The following is a 13,647-nucleotide window of genomic DNA, read 5'->3' as shown; positions in this document are numbered from 1 at the left end:
AAGAGTCACTGAAGCTTCCAAGCTTGTGATAGGTGAAATCTGCCCATCTTGACTAAAGTTCAGCTTTAAATGTTCATATTTATTATTACATTGTACTCCAGCTACACTTCATATGTTATTGGGTGGTTTCATTTCTTCCTGTTTAAAGAGCTAAATCAAGGAATATTACTCAGCAGTATTCTGTATCATAGTGACATATTAATATGATGTTTTAACTTCTGTATTCTCTGTATTCTCAGTCAAATGCAAACCAGAAGGTACTGTGTATCTTTCGATTATATCAGCTTTTGCTAAAAATGGGTGCACTCAGAGCCTTTGTTCATGCCTTTAAACTTGTAAAATCATTACGGTTCATCTAAGAAAGCATATTAAGGTTGGAAGCTCAACCAGTTTTTCCTACGTAGCTATTAAATTGATTGAACCAACACCACACTGAATAACACTCATTTATTATTTCACATAGATCCATGGTATTCCAAACATTAAAATCAGAACTCGAATAAAAAGACTTCAAACTGTCAAAGCCATGTGTGATGCTCAAATCTGTGATCTCAGTGGGAATTGATGCATGCTATAGATAACTAGAGCCACCCCAAAAAATTATTTAGGCCAGAATGCTCTCCTGCAGCGCTAAATCCTTTTGATGGAGTTCTCTCAGGCAACTGTCTGGCACAAAGTAGAACCTAAAATTCCTTGTAATGACACTCCTTTGCCCGGATGCACATGATGAGCTGCATCATGAGAAGGGCTAGACATTTGGCCTCTTAGTGATTCATCAATGTCTCTTTCCCACTAATCTTGATAAACCAACACTCAAGCATGCCCACAGCTCCAGATCATGCAGTTAGCTGTAAAAACAAGCAAACCTGCACCTTTTAATGTCACCCTGGTCTCTTCTCTCCATCCCTGCAGCCATTCAGTTAATGCACATAGGGTTTATTTAAGAGGCAGGAGCTGGAAACTAAATCTTTTTTATACAGATCAGCAAACTAAAGTCATGGTACCAACTAAGGCCTCTGGGTGTCATTCAGATACATAGAGTGATCATAAATCAGAATCTACTCTAGTTTTATGTATGACAGCCACTTTTTCAATGTGTACATTGCATAGTGACTACAGAGGAGTTTCACAGTGAGATCCAGCCCATTCATCATTTATATAAAGAAGGTGCCAGAGCCCAGATCTGTAGATTTGATCTAGCCCTTAACCAGGACCTGAGCTCCTGATGTGCTCAAGTCCTCCTTTCGGGCTTCCCATTGGCATCTGGTTGGCCACGGTGAGAACAGGATGCTGGACTAGATGGGCCTTTGACCTGATCCAACATGGCTCTGCTGGTGCTCTTAATTTCAAAGGTCTGACACCACCACATTCCCGATAGGGTCTCGACATCCCCCACTAGCAAGCCTCCAACCATTTACCTGGTGGCAACTTCTTACACAGTCCAACTGCTTTCCTTGTGGCAAATACATTGAGAATATCTCACTGGGAGATAGATGCTTGTCTACCTTCTTGGTGCTTTGAATACTGGTTTTGCAGTTTTCAAAGAGCCAGGAAGGTGTTTATTTTTCTGAATCAGAGAAGATGAGTGGGGCGCTGTAGTAACTTATGGGGTGCATATTACATTTCCCTAAAACCAGATCTTCATAACCGCTTGCAACATTCTACACAAATAATATATGGAATGCACCTCTTGTGCATATTGGAGATGGTACTGAAGCAGGATTGTGAAACTTAAATTAGGGCATCTTAATGTTGTTCAGCCAAACAGCAAAATCGCTGATGTTTCCCACCAGACCCTGTTCAAAAGTGGGCAGCAGCAAACTGATGGAATCTATTGGTTAAAAGTGCACTTTTATTTTGTGTAAAGCAGTGTTTTGGAAGAGATATATGACCTTTCGATTCTCTGCGAAGAAACAAACAGAAAAGCTGTAAACAAAATGCTAATGAGATTGGGGCATACTTCAAAGGGAGAAAGTCCATCTTCTAGCTTCATAATGGCCATTTTCAGATGAAGCAAGGTGAGCTTTGTAACATAAACCAATTTACAAACAATTTGGTGAATGGAAGCAGAACATTTTGTTCACTGCTGTGAGAGAAATGGTTACATTTTTGTTTCACAGCCCCAGGCAAACATTAGCGAAAGCGTCCATTCAACCTAAATGTTTCCTTCGTGTAAGCACTAAATATCTGCAGCAGAAGTTGTGGTACCCGTTGATCACCTTTTCTTCGATTCATGGAACTGTAACTTTTCAGCAGTCTTGCAAATGGAGAGAAATAATGCAATCTGATGCACAGACATCTGCTACACAAACAAAACTGCAAACCAAGAAACTCACCTCAGTAGTTAATTTATGCCTGGCTTAAACACATACTGACTGGGAGCCCAGTCCCATAACATCAGGTGTGTGAGGACAGCCTGTGGTTATGTAGAAGTAAAAGTAAGAACGAGTATTCTGGTGTGCATTTCTTCTAATATACTCATATACCCTTAACAATTTGGAATGTTATTTCCAGTTGTTTATGCACTTTTTGTATACTTTACTCTTGTAAATTAATTTTTGTACACTTCACTTGCTTGGAAAACTGCAATGCAAAATTCAGAAAAGTACAAATTTTGAAGGATGACTTTCAAAATTCAAAGTGTGAATTTGGAAGATGGTAGCATTTCATAAAGTGTGAACTAGGTAGGTTTGCCTTCCAATGTGAATTGATTCAAATTTCTCCCCCACTCCCCATACATGAACATACTTGTTCATACTTACATATCCATGCAACGGGTCCCTCCCAATAGCCACTGTCTTTTCAGCCTGACCCTCTTTTGGTTTCCATTACTGAACCATGTGTTTTTATTATAAATGGTGCTTCCACATTCCCAGAAGGGAGGGAAAATCTATAATCTGACTATATACCATTGTGAGCTATGTACACTCTCTTTTGTATCTAATACACGGGAGGTGACAAATGTGGACATTTTGACAATATACATGCGAGCATCCTTGGCACCCTGTTATAATTTGAGACATGCCAGTCATCACCTATTCCATGACTGACAAAATACAAGGTCTGCATTTTTATTTTTATTTTACCTGGAATTCATCTTTAATCTGGCTGGAATTCGTCTGCGGATCCAGTCTGCTGATGTTGTAGTATATGGATCTGAATTCACAAACAGGGATGGCTGTGTTGCCACAAAGGCATGCTTCTAAAATGGCATCATGAACGAAGACATACTGTTCCTACGCAGTAAAAAGTTGTACATTGATCATTGTCAGTCTCCTCAGGATCAATCTTACACATCCTACTTTAATAATGAAATGCTCAACATTCCCTCTCAGAGTTCTCGGGTCAACAAAACACTCCTACCATCCAACTGGAGTGGGAAGTGCTTGCATTTTATCACTGTGTGTGTGTGTTTTCCCCTCCTGGATAAAAGCAAACCCAATGCCAAGGCAAACACATGTTAAAACATGGGCAACAGATACATTTTAAAAAGTATTTGGGCAGGTGGAATGATAGGCAAAGTTTTGCCTGGATCTTAATCCATCTCCAGCATTAAAACTGATCCCAGTTAATTATTTCTATAGCACCATTCATGCATATGGCAATTTACATTCTACAACATGTAACTACAATTCCTGGTGTACATGCTTAAGCAAAGGCGTACAAGTGGACATAGACTTTTATTCGGCGACATATTCTACCTATGAAATATTTTACCTGGTTTTTAATTATTGATTGTTCTGAGAACATAACTGCTTTTTCTAAAAGGGCCATTTCACTACTTATGTCAGTGGAGACAAACCCAGGTTTGCCACCATATTTACGTTCAACAGGATGCTGACCCTTGATCCGCATGTCTGCATTGTGATATGTTTGCAAAAACTTGTTTGTCAAAATAATCTCTTACATTTGATGTATAAATATAAAATATGTGTATGGCTAAGAGGTGTAATGTGTGAAGTAACCCAATACTTAAGACATCCGGTTCTAGTGAGTGGTGGGATGAACATAATGTATACGAACTTGTGATGATGATCTTGTCAAATCTCTCATTTTGAAGTTGCCTGGATTACAGGTGCTGAATGCAAAACAAAGACTATGGCCACCTCAGATTTTCCCAGCTAAAAAGTAGATTTGAATTGAATGATTGCTGGGGAAATTTAAAGAGGCTGGATATAGTTCAGACTGTGTTTCAGTTAATGGAAACTGGTGGGTTTAATAGCAGCAGCTTTGTGAGATGGATTTGGAAGCTAATGATAGATGTTTAATGTTAGCTTGTGCGTTACAAATTACGCTGTGTGATTCCAGTGATGAAAGCAGACTTTGTTTTTCAATGATGCATGTGCATGTCATATTCAGGCACTAGATTATGAGACATTTCCTTGTACGTGTGCATGAAATGCCTTTTCTCAGATAGAGCCAGCAGCCTGTGCTTTTTTAGGTACTTGTATTAAAAATAAATATAGATTATTGCCACCCTGGGCTCCTTCCAGAGGAAGGGCACAGGATATAAATTTAATAGATTATATCTGCTGGCCCACTAATTAGGGGCACTTTGCAAACCCTTCAACATAATTCCACAAATTGCACCAAGGGATTAGTTGACCAGGCTTCGCAGGCATACTAGATACGCTCACATGTTTGCCTTTTCTTCCATTATATAGGCTACAGCCATCTGGTAGTGTGGAGCTGTTTCTTGGAAACAAGCTGACAGGCAAGAAAATGCATCCTTACACCTACCTCCGTCTGCACCAAGTTGACCCTCTGGGATCGCAGCTCCCGCACACAGTTAAATATGTCCACCACACCTTCGTTCTCTGCCATGTCAAGCATGATGTCAATGGCAATAAAGCACCCTGTCCTCCCAGCACCAGCACTGAAGGAGAGGTGGGGGGGGGGGGGAGAGAAACAGGGACCAGATCAATGGACTGTGAAAAGGCAGAGCATTCAGTGGTGGTGGTGGGAATGAGCGTTGTAAATTCAGCTGTCTTCCTTCATTAGTCCCTCTTCGCCCTGAAGGTCTGGACAGCACTGCAGTGCCACTCCAGTTCTCTGGGGACGGCAAGGCTAGAAAACTTCAGGAAAAGGTATGGAGCAGAGATATATTAAAAGAAAGAATGGAGAAAATACCAAAAGGGAAAAGAAGACCCAAGATAGCAAGTCATACTATCTGCAATACACTAAATTAAAAACAAAAACACATATGTATGTTGAACAGCTTGGAACAGCAGGTGTGGAACTCATTTCTGTTGACAAGCAGAGAGAGAGAGAGATAGACTCTGAAGTCAGATTTCAAAGGGGTCTTTCTTCAGCTTTTCATTTTTTAAAAGCAAACTTCTATTTTCTCCAAGACAGACACATTTGGACAATGCTTAGTGGTTTCCTTCTAATCTTTGGCCTATGGAAATTATTCAGATCATACAGGTGGATATCCAGACCTGGTAGCAAGAAGTTTCAAAGCAAGCATCTCACCGTTCTAAGTATCTGGGGTATTAAGACTGTCCAGTAATGTTTGCACTTATTTATTTGTTTAAATATTGCCTCACTTTTATATAGTATACTGAAGGTGGATTACAACATGCAAAAGATAATAAAACCAGTCGATAGATATCAATTAAAAATGTATTTTAAAACATCAAAAATCAAACAGCAAAACAGCAACAACCTTCCCCTCAACAACCCCCCCTCCCCAACCAGCACCCCAGCCCAAGACTCTGTTCAGCAGCCTTGGCTTTTGTAGCTGGAGTCAGTCAGGGCCCCATCCTCCCAGGCCAGGTATAAAAAGGCCTGCAAGGTAGGGTGCAGGTCTTTCAGGATTCACAGCCAATATGGGCTAGAGCAGTCTTTCTCAACCTGTGGGTCCCCAGATGTTGTTGAACTACAACTCCCATCACCCTTAGCTATCAAGGCCAGAGCTCAGGGATGATGGGACTTGTAGTCCAACAACATCCAGGGACCCACAGGTTGAGAACTGCTGATCTAGACCTTTTCCCCCAAAATGCTAATTTTGTATTCGCAGGCATTTGTTTCTTCCCCGCTGTGGGGAGGAATTTCTAAAACTTCTAACTGAAATGTAGAAACCTATCATCTGAAGACATGCAGTGCACCAACATATTGTAAGGATTCTGGCTCTCTGGTAGTTTGCCTTTTTGTGATGAGGGTGATGTGATCTGCCATTACCCAGGATGCTCTATCTGATATTAATTCCAGTATTCAAGACACGAGCTTCTGAAAACCAGATTTTGAGACAGAGCCTTGAATATGGTGCTGAAGTGAAGTGGTGCTGAAGTAGCTACTTATTACTGGCTGGTGAAGAAGGCCACTCATAGGATTCGCTGGCTGCTGTTATGGGACAATCAGTGCTGGCAAGTGGCAACAGTAGTAGCTGGGAGGTGGTGGTGGCTGCACCTCAGTCAATACTGGGCAAGCACTCAGTGGCTGATTGACTATTCATTCCAGGAAAAGAAAAGTTTGCTAGCAACCACACATTTCCACAGTGGTGACTGCTGTACCCCTCAGCCACCACCTCTACCCTTCATTGATCCACAGGACCATCAACAGGTCCCAGTAACATCTACCAGCTACTTGTCCCAGGCACAAAAGCTCAGGTTTGGATGAACAAATGTTTAGGCTGTAAATACAAGCCTTATCACAGATCTCCCTTCTCCCAATCTGTAAAGAACAGAAGAAACTAGAAAGTCTTTCTCTTTTTCCTAAAGGCATGAGAAATTTCAGATGCAGGAAGTATGGGCAAAGCAGAGAAACATTAATGGCAATGAATCAATGGCCCAGATCAATCGACAGCTAGGAAGGAATAATATGAATAATCTTAGTGAATAAATGGCCCTTCCCTAACGTTAACTCTCTTCCTGCAATTCAAAATTATAACAAATAGCTGTAAGATTTCTATATTTAGAGGAACCCTGCACTTCATAAATACTGAATGACAGTAATACTGTCCAAGGAAGCATTAGGGAAAATTTAGTAATTACTACTTTGGGCTAGTCATTTAAATTTTTAAAAGGAGGGAATGTCATTTGATCACTAAAATTAAAAAGAAAAGGAATCAAATGTTCAGGTTCATCAGTGCCACTAGGGGCATGACCTGAACCAGCAGCTAGCTATCGACATGCTTTAAAATAGGGTTGAGGAACATCAGGCCTGGGGAAATAATATGACCCATCAGACCGTTCATTCCAGCCCTTGAGACTTTCTCCATGCCATCCACCCTCCTTCTTGGCTTTACTGTGTGCACTCCTTGAGAGTTTCGCCTGGCTGCAATGTGTTGTTGAACTTGTGGTAATGCCATTTGCTTATGAGGACGGAGAAATGTGTGTGTGAAGATAAATCTGGGTCTTGTATGGCTGGAACGATCTTGCATACAGAGGGAAGATTTACATCCATTGCTCCACCCACTTCTGCCTCTGGCTCTGCCACATTTGTCCCTGGCCCCACTCACCACAAGCATATAGACCCCAAAAGGTTGCCCATGAGGAAACACATCCCTTGCGCTGAAAAGAAAAAAAAGTTGTCCCCCTCTAAAATAACTGTTGCGAAGGAAAGATGCCTATTTTAAACTTTGCAGCTTATTATGGGTAAGTTCCACCACCCAGCCTCCAAGTGGAAGACTTCAGAAATGTGTAGCGCAATCAAGGATGGTCCACCAATGTGGAAGGCTGAAGCAACCACCTCAGGCAGGGGGCTACCACAAAATCACAGAATTGTAGAGTTGGAAGTGACCCTGAGGGTCATCTAGTCCAGGAATTGCAACTAAATCATCCATGACAGATGGCCACCCAACTTCTACTTTAAAAACCTCCAAGGTAGGAGAGTCCACCACCTTCTGAAAGTGTCCATTCCACTCTTACCGTCAGAAAGTTCTTCCTGATGTTTAGTTGGAATCTCCATTCTGTTAACTTGAATCCATTAGTTTGGGTCTTACCCTCCAAGAGCAGGAGAAAACAAGCTTGTTCCATCTTCTGTGTGACAGCACACATCTCTCCCATTTGGTTGTGACACACTTACCTAATAGGGGTTAACCTGCAGTAGGCTAATGCATGAAGCAAATTTGGGGGGAGGATCCTGTTATAAAGCAGGGATTTGGGCTGCACAATATTCATTCCCATGACCCCCTAGGGCAAGGTGGTGGAGTGCCTTCTGGGCCAAGGGAATGAGCACAACCAGGAGGAAAATGGATGAAAAGAAGTGAGGGAGAGAATTAAAGGCATACCTGCAGTGCACAACAATAGGCCCCGCCTCTGGTGGATTGAGGAACTTCACTTGTCGAACAAAGCCCAAGAGGCCAGTGGCATAACAAGGAACCCCATGGTCTGGCCAGCTGGTGAAATGGAATTGGCGGATCTCTCGGATCTCATGGTAGCCTTTCTAAGAAGGATACAAAAAAACAAGTGTTTTTTCTGTAATAGTAGTATCATCATCACCACCACCATCAATTCTCTGCCATCTACCCTTCCCACCCACCCCAACCAGCCACTTCTTTACAATGGTGTCACATTTTAAACCCAATTCCACCCAAAAACATTTCATATATACTTTGTATACAGAGCTTTTCATGGTAGAGGAGAAAAACTGAAAAAGCCACTTTGATGGCTCTAAGACAACGACAGGTTTCCAACCAGTTATGATGGATTCATTTTAGCAGGAGATGTTGAACAGTTAATTTCACAGAAGAGGAAAGGATACACAATAGCCCGAGTCCAATCAGGGCTTTGTGTGGGGAACAAGATGAACACTAGCAAGCTGATTAAGCCTTTGCATGCAGAAATATGTTGAAAGCTGGTCCAAGCTTTGAATGGAGAACATTTATGCCATAGTGAGAAAAGGCCTGGCAACCTACCCAACAGCAAGCTGGATATTTTTTAAAAAACAGACTATGAAAGGATCTGACTCCTTCCAAAGTAGAAATGGTACACAATTATGCCAGGCCTCCCTGCCTTTCAATGGGGAACCATATTCAGTTAGGCTACATTCCCAATTAATAACAGAAGTGAAATGAGGAATAACAATTCAGAAAATCCTAACATAGTGAAAATGGCAGTGGTCTTCCTTTTTATCTACTCTTTTAATGTTTTCACTAATTTAATTCTGTTTTTAAGTTTCTCTTCTGCTCTTTGGTGTGTACTTGTGCTTCTAAAATATATTATTGTCTTGAATTAATTGAAATGTATAAAATGAACAAAGCGGGTGGCTAATATCTAATGCAGCACTAAGTAACTGTCGCATCAGTGCAAATGTATACACTCGTGCAACATGGCTTCTCCTCTCCTCTCTCTGCATGTGTCCTGTGTCCTCTCCAAATCTGCTTCAAAATGGCTGGGGAAACTCCCATAACATATTAGAGGTGTGGGAGAGAAGTGAAAGGCTTGTTGCGTAAGCATAAATCCTTGCAGAAAAGGGATGGTTACTTAGCGCTGCATTGGACTCAAGCCTAAACGTATACATTTTCTAAATCTGAGAGGAGGTTATATCTCTCTGAGATATACAAATAAAAGTTAACCATCACCATTCTGATCATAAAGGAACAATGCTTAAGAAATAAGTAGACCCTTGTCTGATTAAAGGCCTATGTAGATTAGCGTTCTATTTCCCCACAGTGGCCCCACCAGAGGCCAGTGGGAAACCCACAAGCAGGATGCAAGGGCAAAACTGTTGTGCCAGCTTGTGCCATCTAGCAACTGGTATGCTGCCTCTGATTCTGGAAGGTAGAATCCGGGGCGAACGAAGGCGTCATGACATCCGGGGCAGGGCATCGCTATGTAGGGTGCATGTGTGGCGTGCTACGTACGACACATGCGTCGTATGTAGTGACACCACACATGCGCTGTACATAGCGATTTGCCGGCGCCGCCGCTCCAGTGCTGTACAGATGGTGCCGGGATCCCTCCATCGCCGCTACAGACGTGAACTCTATATGCGGCTGTAGCGGCACTGGAGGGATCCCACTGCCGTCTGTACAGCGTTCGAGCGGAGCTGGTGGCAAACCGCTATGTACAGCACATGTGTGGCGTCATTATGTAAAGTGCATGTGTGCGATGCCACACATGTGCTGTACATAGTGGTTTCCTGCCGGCGCTGGGATCCTCTGCTTGCAGCTGCGCAATGGCTGCTTGTGCCCAACGAGCCCCCGCAGGGTGCCTTCTTGTCACCCCCCTAGACATGGCACCCGGAATGCACCGCCCCCCCATAGCGACGCCACTGGGTAGAATATAGCTGTCACTGACAGTGTTATCCTCCTTTAAACTGTCTCTAGTACACTTAGAAATAGTATTGGCAACTCCGTAGCTACCCATCAGTAATCTGAATGAAATGTCGAACAGCTTTGACCTAGTGGCAAGAAAAAGAATCTGCTGGTGAGGGGAGGGCTAATGTGTCCTTACCTTTTGAACTGTAAAAGTGCGTATGATATATTCTGCCAATGGCTCTGTTTCAATTAGGGTGACTTTAATATCTCCATAGACTTCTGTATCATCAGGCCAGTATCTGACACACTTCACCTATGACAATAAAGATCACAAACTGAATGCTAGCACATTATGTATGGCTACAAATAGAACCATAGGTTGGCAAGGACCCCAAGAGTCATCTAATCCAACCCCTGCAATGTAGGAATCACAGCTAAAGAATCCCTGACAGATGGCCATCCAACTTCTGTTTAAAAACCTCCAGTGAAGAAGACCCTTCCCCCCCACCTTGCAGGTCAGTGCTTTGATATGTTGGTTGCCCTGTCCATCTGTCAAAGTGGGAGGAGACAAAGATCTGTCCCCACATTTGCTTTGAACAATCGTCATCCTACCCTGCCAACTTCCACCAGGTTTGTGACCATGACTACGCTTGCAGAGTTCTCCTGCCAGATCATTCTCCAAAAATCCTTGACCGTCTCTTGCATTGGTCCTGAGGGCGAAAAGAAGTGTGTGAGAGAGAATGCACATCCATGTGCTGATTGCAGCACAATCCATTTCTTTCTCCACCGCAGCTGAAAGGCCAAACCTCCTAAAGCGTGGACTGGACTGCCTGTGTGTTTTCTTGAGTGACAAAACTTTTAAATCAATGAAGTGATCAGAATGTAAAATGATACACTGGTAGCTCAATTTGGAGCCATGGAGGAGACAAATGAGGAAGGAAGTGAAGACACAACTCAAAATAAAATCTACAGTGCTGGGCCTGGGAAGGGTAATTACTAGATAAACATGAGGGCTAGAATCCCAAGTTACTTGATGAGATTTTTGGTGATAGTGGGTTCAATCCAACAAAGTCAGTGCTCATCACTTTCCTTCCATTTCTTTCCACCTTGTCTCCCTCAAATCTGCTCCAAAAGGTTGGGGGCTCTCCAGAACATATTGAGCATGTGTGAGGTGAAATTGGGTGAGGTGAGGTCTTCTATTGCATGAACAGAAGTCATTCCACTTGTACAAAGACTTCATTGGAATCAACCTAACACTTCTGGGTCACAACTTAATTGTTGTTTAATTATTAAAATGTGTGGCATTTAACAGAAAGCTGCCTCCCCTTGGATATGTTGCTAGATGCTTCTTTTCATATTTATGAATTTGTCCTGCATTACTTTATTTTTGAAAGTATCATTAACAGTACTGAAACTAAGAATATTGTGGCTTGAAAAGGGCTTCCTTTGATTGTTCAAATCAAAGGCAAAAAGTTGGATTATTTTCCTTAATCAAAAGCATCATTGTGGGTCCCCTTGAATGGGCTCACTAAAAGTTCAGTTTGTAATAAAAAAGAATCACCCACTCCAATAACAGCCCGAGAAATTCAGGTATATTTTTGTAGATTGTTCCTTTTCAGCAAATGTATAAAAGATAGATTTTTGGAGACTTGAAGGTAGTAAGAAATCCTGGTGCCCGTGAGTATACATATTCATTTTCTTTTCCCTGTTGTGGCCTCTGTTCAGAAACAGCTCTTGTTGTTTATTGAATGTATATAGCAGTGGGCAGCGAAAGATCTATCACACCACATTAAAGAGTCTTCAAAAATCTATAGTCTCTACTCAGCTTTATCAGCCTGCCTCTTGGAGCTTTAAAACTTTTCTCATGTGTAGGCTGCAGGGATACCAATCTCCTTAGTCTCTGCTTTCTGGAGTGACATAAACCAAACAGGCTTTTTCTGCCATCTTCCAGTTATGATACAGTGTGTGCTTCTGTAGCAGAAGACAAATTATCCTTCAAGCTCTGAGATTTTGTATCATTTCATTTCTTGTAGATCACAGATGGGCAACCTATGGCCCCCATCTCAGTGTGGCCTTTGATGCCTCCTCAAGTTGTCCATTTCTTCATCCCGTCAGATTGTTTATTTCCTCCTTATGTCTATACCAGCTGCACTGGCTCCCGGTGGAGTACAGGATCAGGTGTAAGGTGCTGGTTTTAACCTTCAAAGCCCTATACGACCTAGGACCCTCGTACCTACGGGACCGCCTCTCCTGGTATGCCCCACAGAGGAACTTACGGTCTTCAAATAAAAACATCTTGAAGGTCCCAGGCCACAGAGATGTTAGGCTGGCCTCAACTAAAGCCAGGGCTTTTTCGGCTGCGGCTCCAACCTGGTGGAACGCTCTGTCACAAGAGACGAGGGCCCTGCAGGACTTGACATCTTTCCGCAGGGCCTGCAAGACAGAGCTGTTCCACCAGGCCTTTGGTCAGGGCGCAGCCTGACTCCCTCCCTTTGGCAATCTTTACAAAACTTTAGTTTATGGTTGCCATCAATTTTGATTTTAATTATTTTTTATAATGTTTTTATAATGTTGCACTATTTTAGTGTTGTTAGCCGCCCTGAGCCCGGCTTCAGCTGGGGAGGGCGGGATATAAATAAAATTTATTATTATTATTATTATTATTATTATTATTATTATTATTAGTCTCCTGTCTTTTAAAAGTCCGCTTTCCCTCTTTTTATGTAGTCTCAGAACAATTGAAAGAGGCACTATTTTATTTGATAAAAAATAATCTTTTCCAGGCTTGAGGCAAATAAGCTTGCCTCCCCCAGTGGTCCGCGCTTCTGACACATAACGTACTAAAGTCAGAAAGGAATTGCTTTCCAGAACAGTAGCTGCATTGATCTGTTATATGAATATATAATCTGTATAACAGGGAAGGAGAACATGGGCTCCTTCAGATGTTGCTGGATTATAAATTCCATCATCCTTGACCATTGACCATGCTGCTGGGTTTGATGTGAGTTGGGGTGCAGCAACATCTGAAGGGCCACACGTTCCCCACACCTGTTATACTCATTTGAGAGTAATCCAGGGCCAGCCCAATAAACGTTGACACCTGAGGTGAACCACCCACCAGGGAAGAAGGGGTGAGTGAAGATCTACCTCCAAAACAAGGGGGAAATAAATATCTACATTGGGAGCAGACAGATCATTACCACTGGCAGGAGAAAACAGTGCTCACTGCTATTGTAGATTGACCTAGCAAAAGAGGGAGATCTGCTTGTGTACACCAGGAATTCATTTTTTCAATTAAACAAAAGTGAAGGGCCACAGACATTGATGACCAGTGCGATCGGAGCTGGTCATGTCAGGGCCAAAGCCGAAGAATGGGCAAAGTCAAAGTCAAAGTAGGCAGGGACACCAGTTTTCTCTCTGAGACACCACTCATCATCTATTTATTC

The 13,647-nt window shown here is 42.4% G+C and overlaps 1 protein-coding gene across 18 annotated transcripts in view; it reads right to left on the bottom strand.

The window, feature by feature from the left end:
* PTPRT (protein tyrosine phosphatase receptor type T) overlaps positions 1-13,647 on the bottom strand; it is a 617,797-nt gene that overhangs the window by 24,773 nt on the left and 579,377 nt on the right. For all 18 annotated transcript variants that reach the window (XR_013987409.1, XM_081009187.1, XM_081009202.1 and 15 more), the window contains 5 exons: positions 10,814-10,911; positions 10,398-10,514; positions 8,231-8,385; positions 4,741-4,876; positions 3,087-3,236 (listed from right to left, as the gene is read on the bottom strand). Coding sequence is in view for 17 of the 18 variants with exons in the window: in XM_081009187.1 (XP_080865313.1) it covers positions 3,087-3,236; positions 4,741-4,876; positions 8,231-8,385; positions 10,398-10,514; positions 10,814-10,911 (656 nt within the window). In the remaining variant the exon portion in view is untranslated. The remainder of the gene's footprint in view (positions 1-3,086; positions 3,237-4,740; positions 4,877-8,230; positions 8,386-10,397; positions 10,515-10,813; positions 10,912-13,647) is intronic.

This window comes from Podarcis pityusensis (assembly GCF_964106645.2).
Source record: "Podarcis pityusensis genome assembly, chromosome: 6".
Classification (NCBI taxonomy): Eukaryota; Metazoa; Chordata; class Lepidosauria; order Squamata; family Lacertidae; genus Podarcis; species Podarcis pityusensis.
Note: the sequence above shows the minus strand (reverse complement) of the source record. Positions and strands in the feature narration are given on the sequence as shown.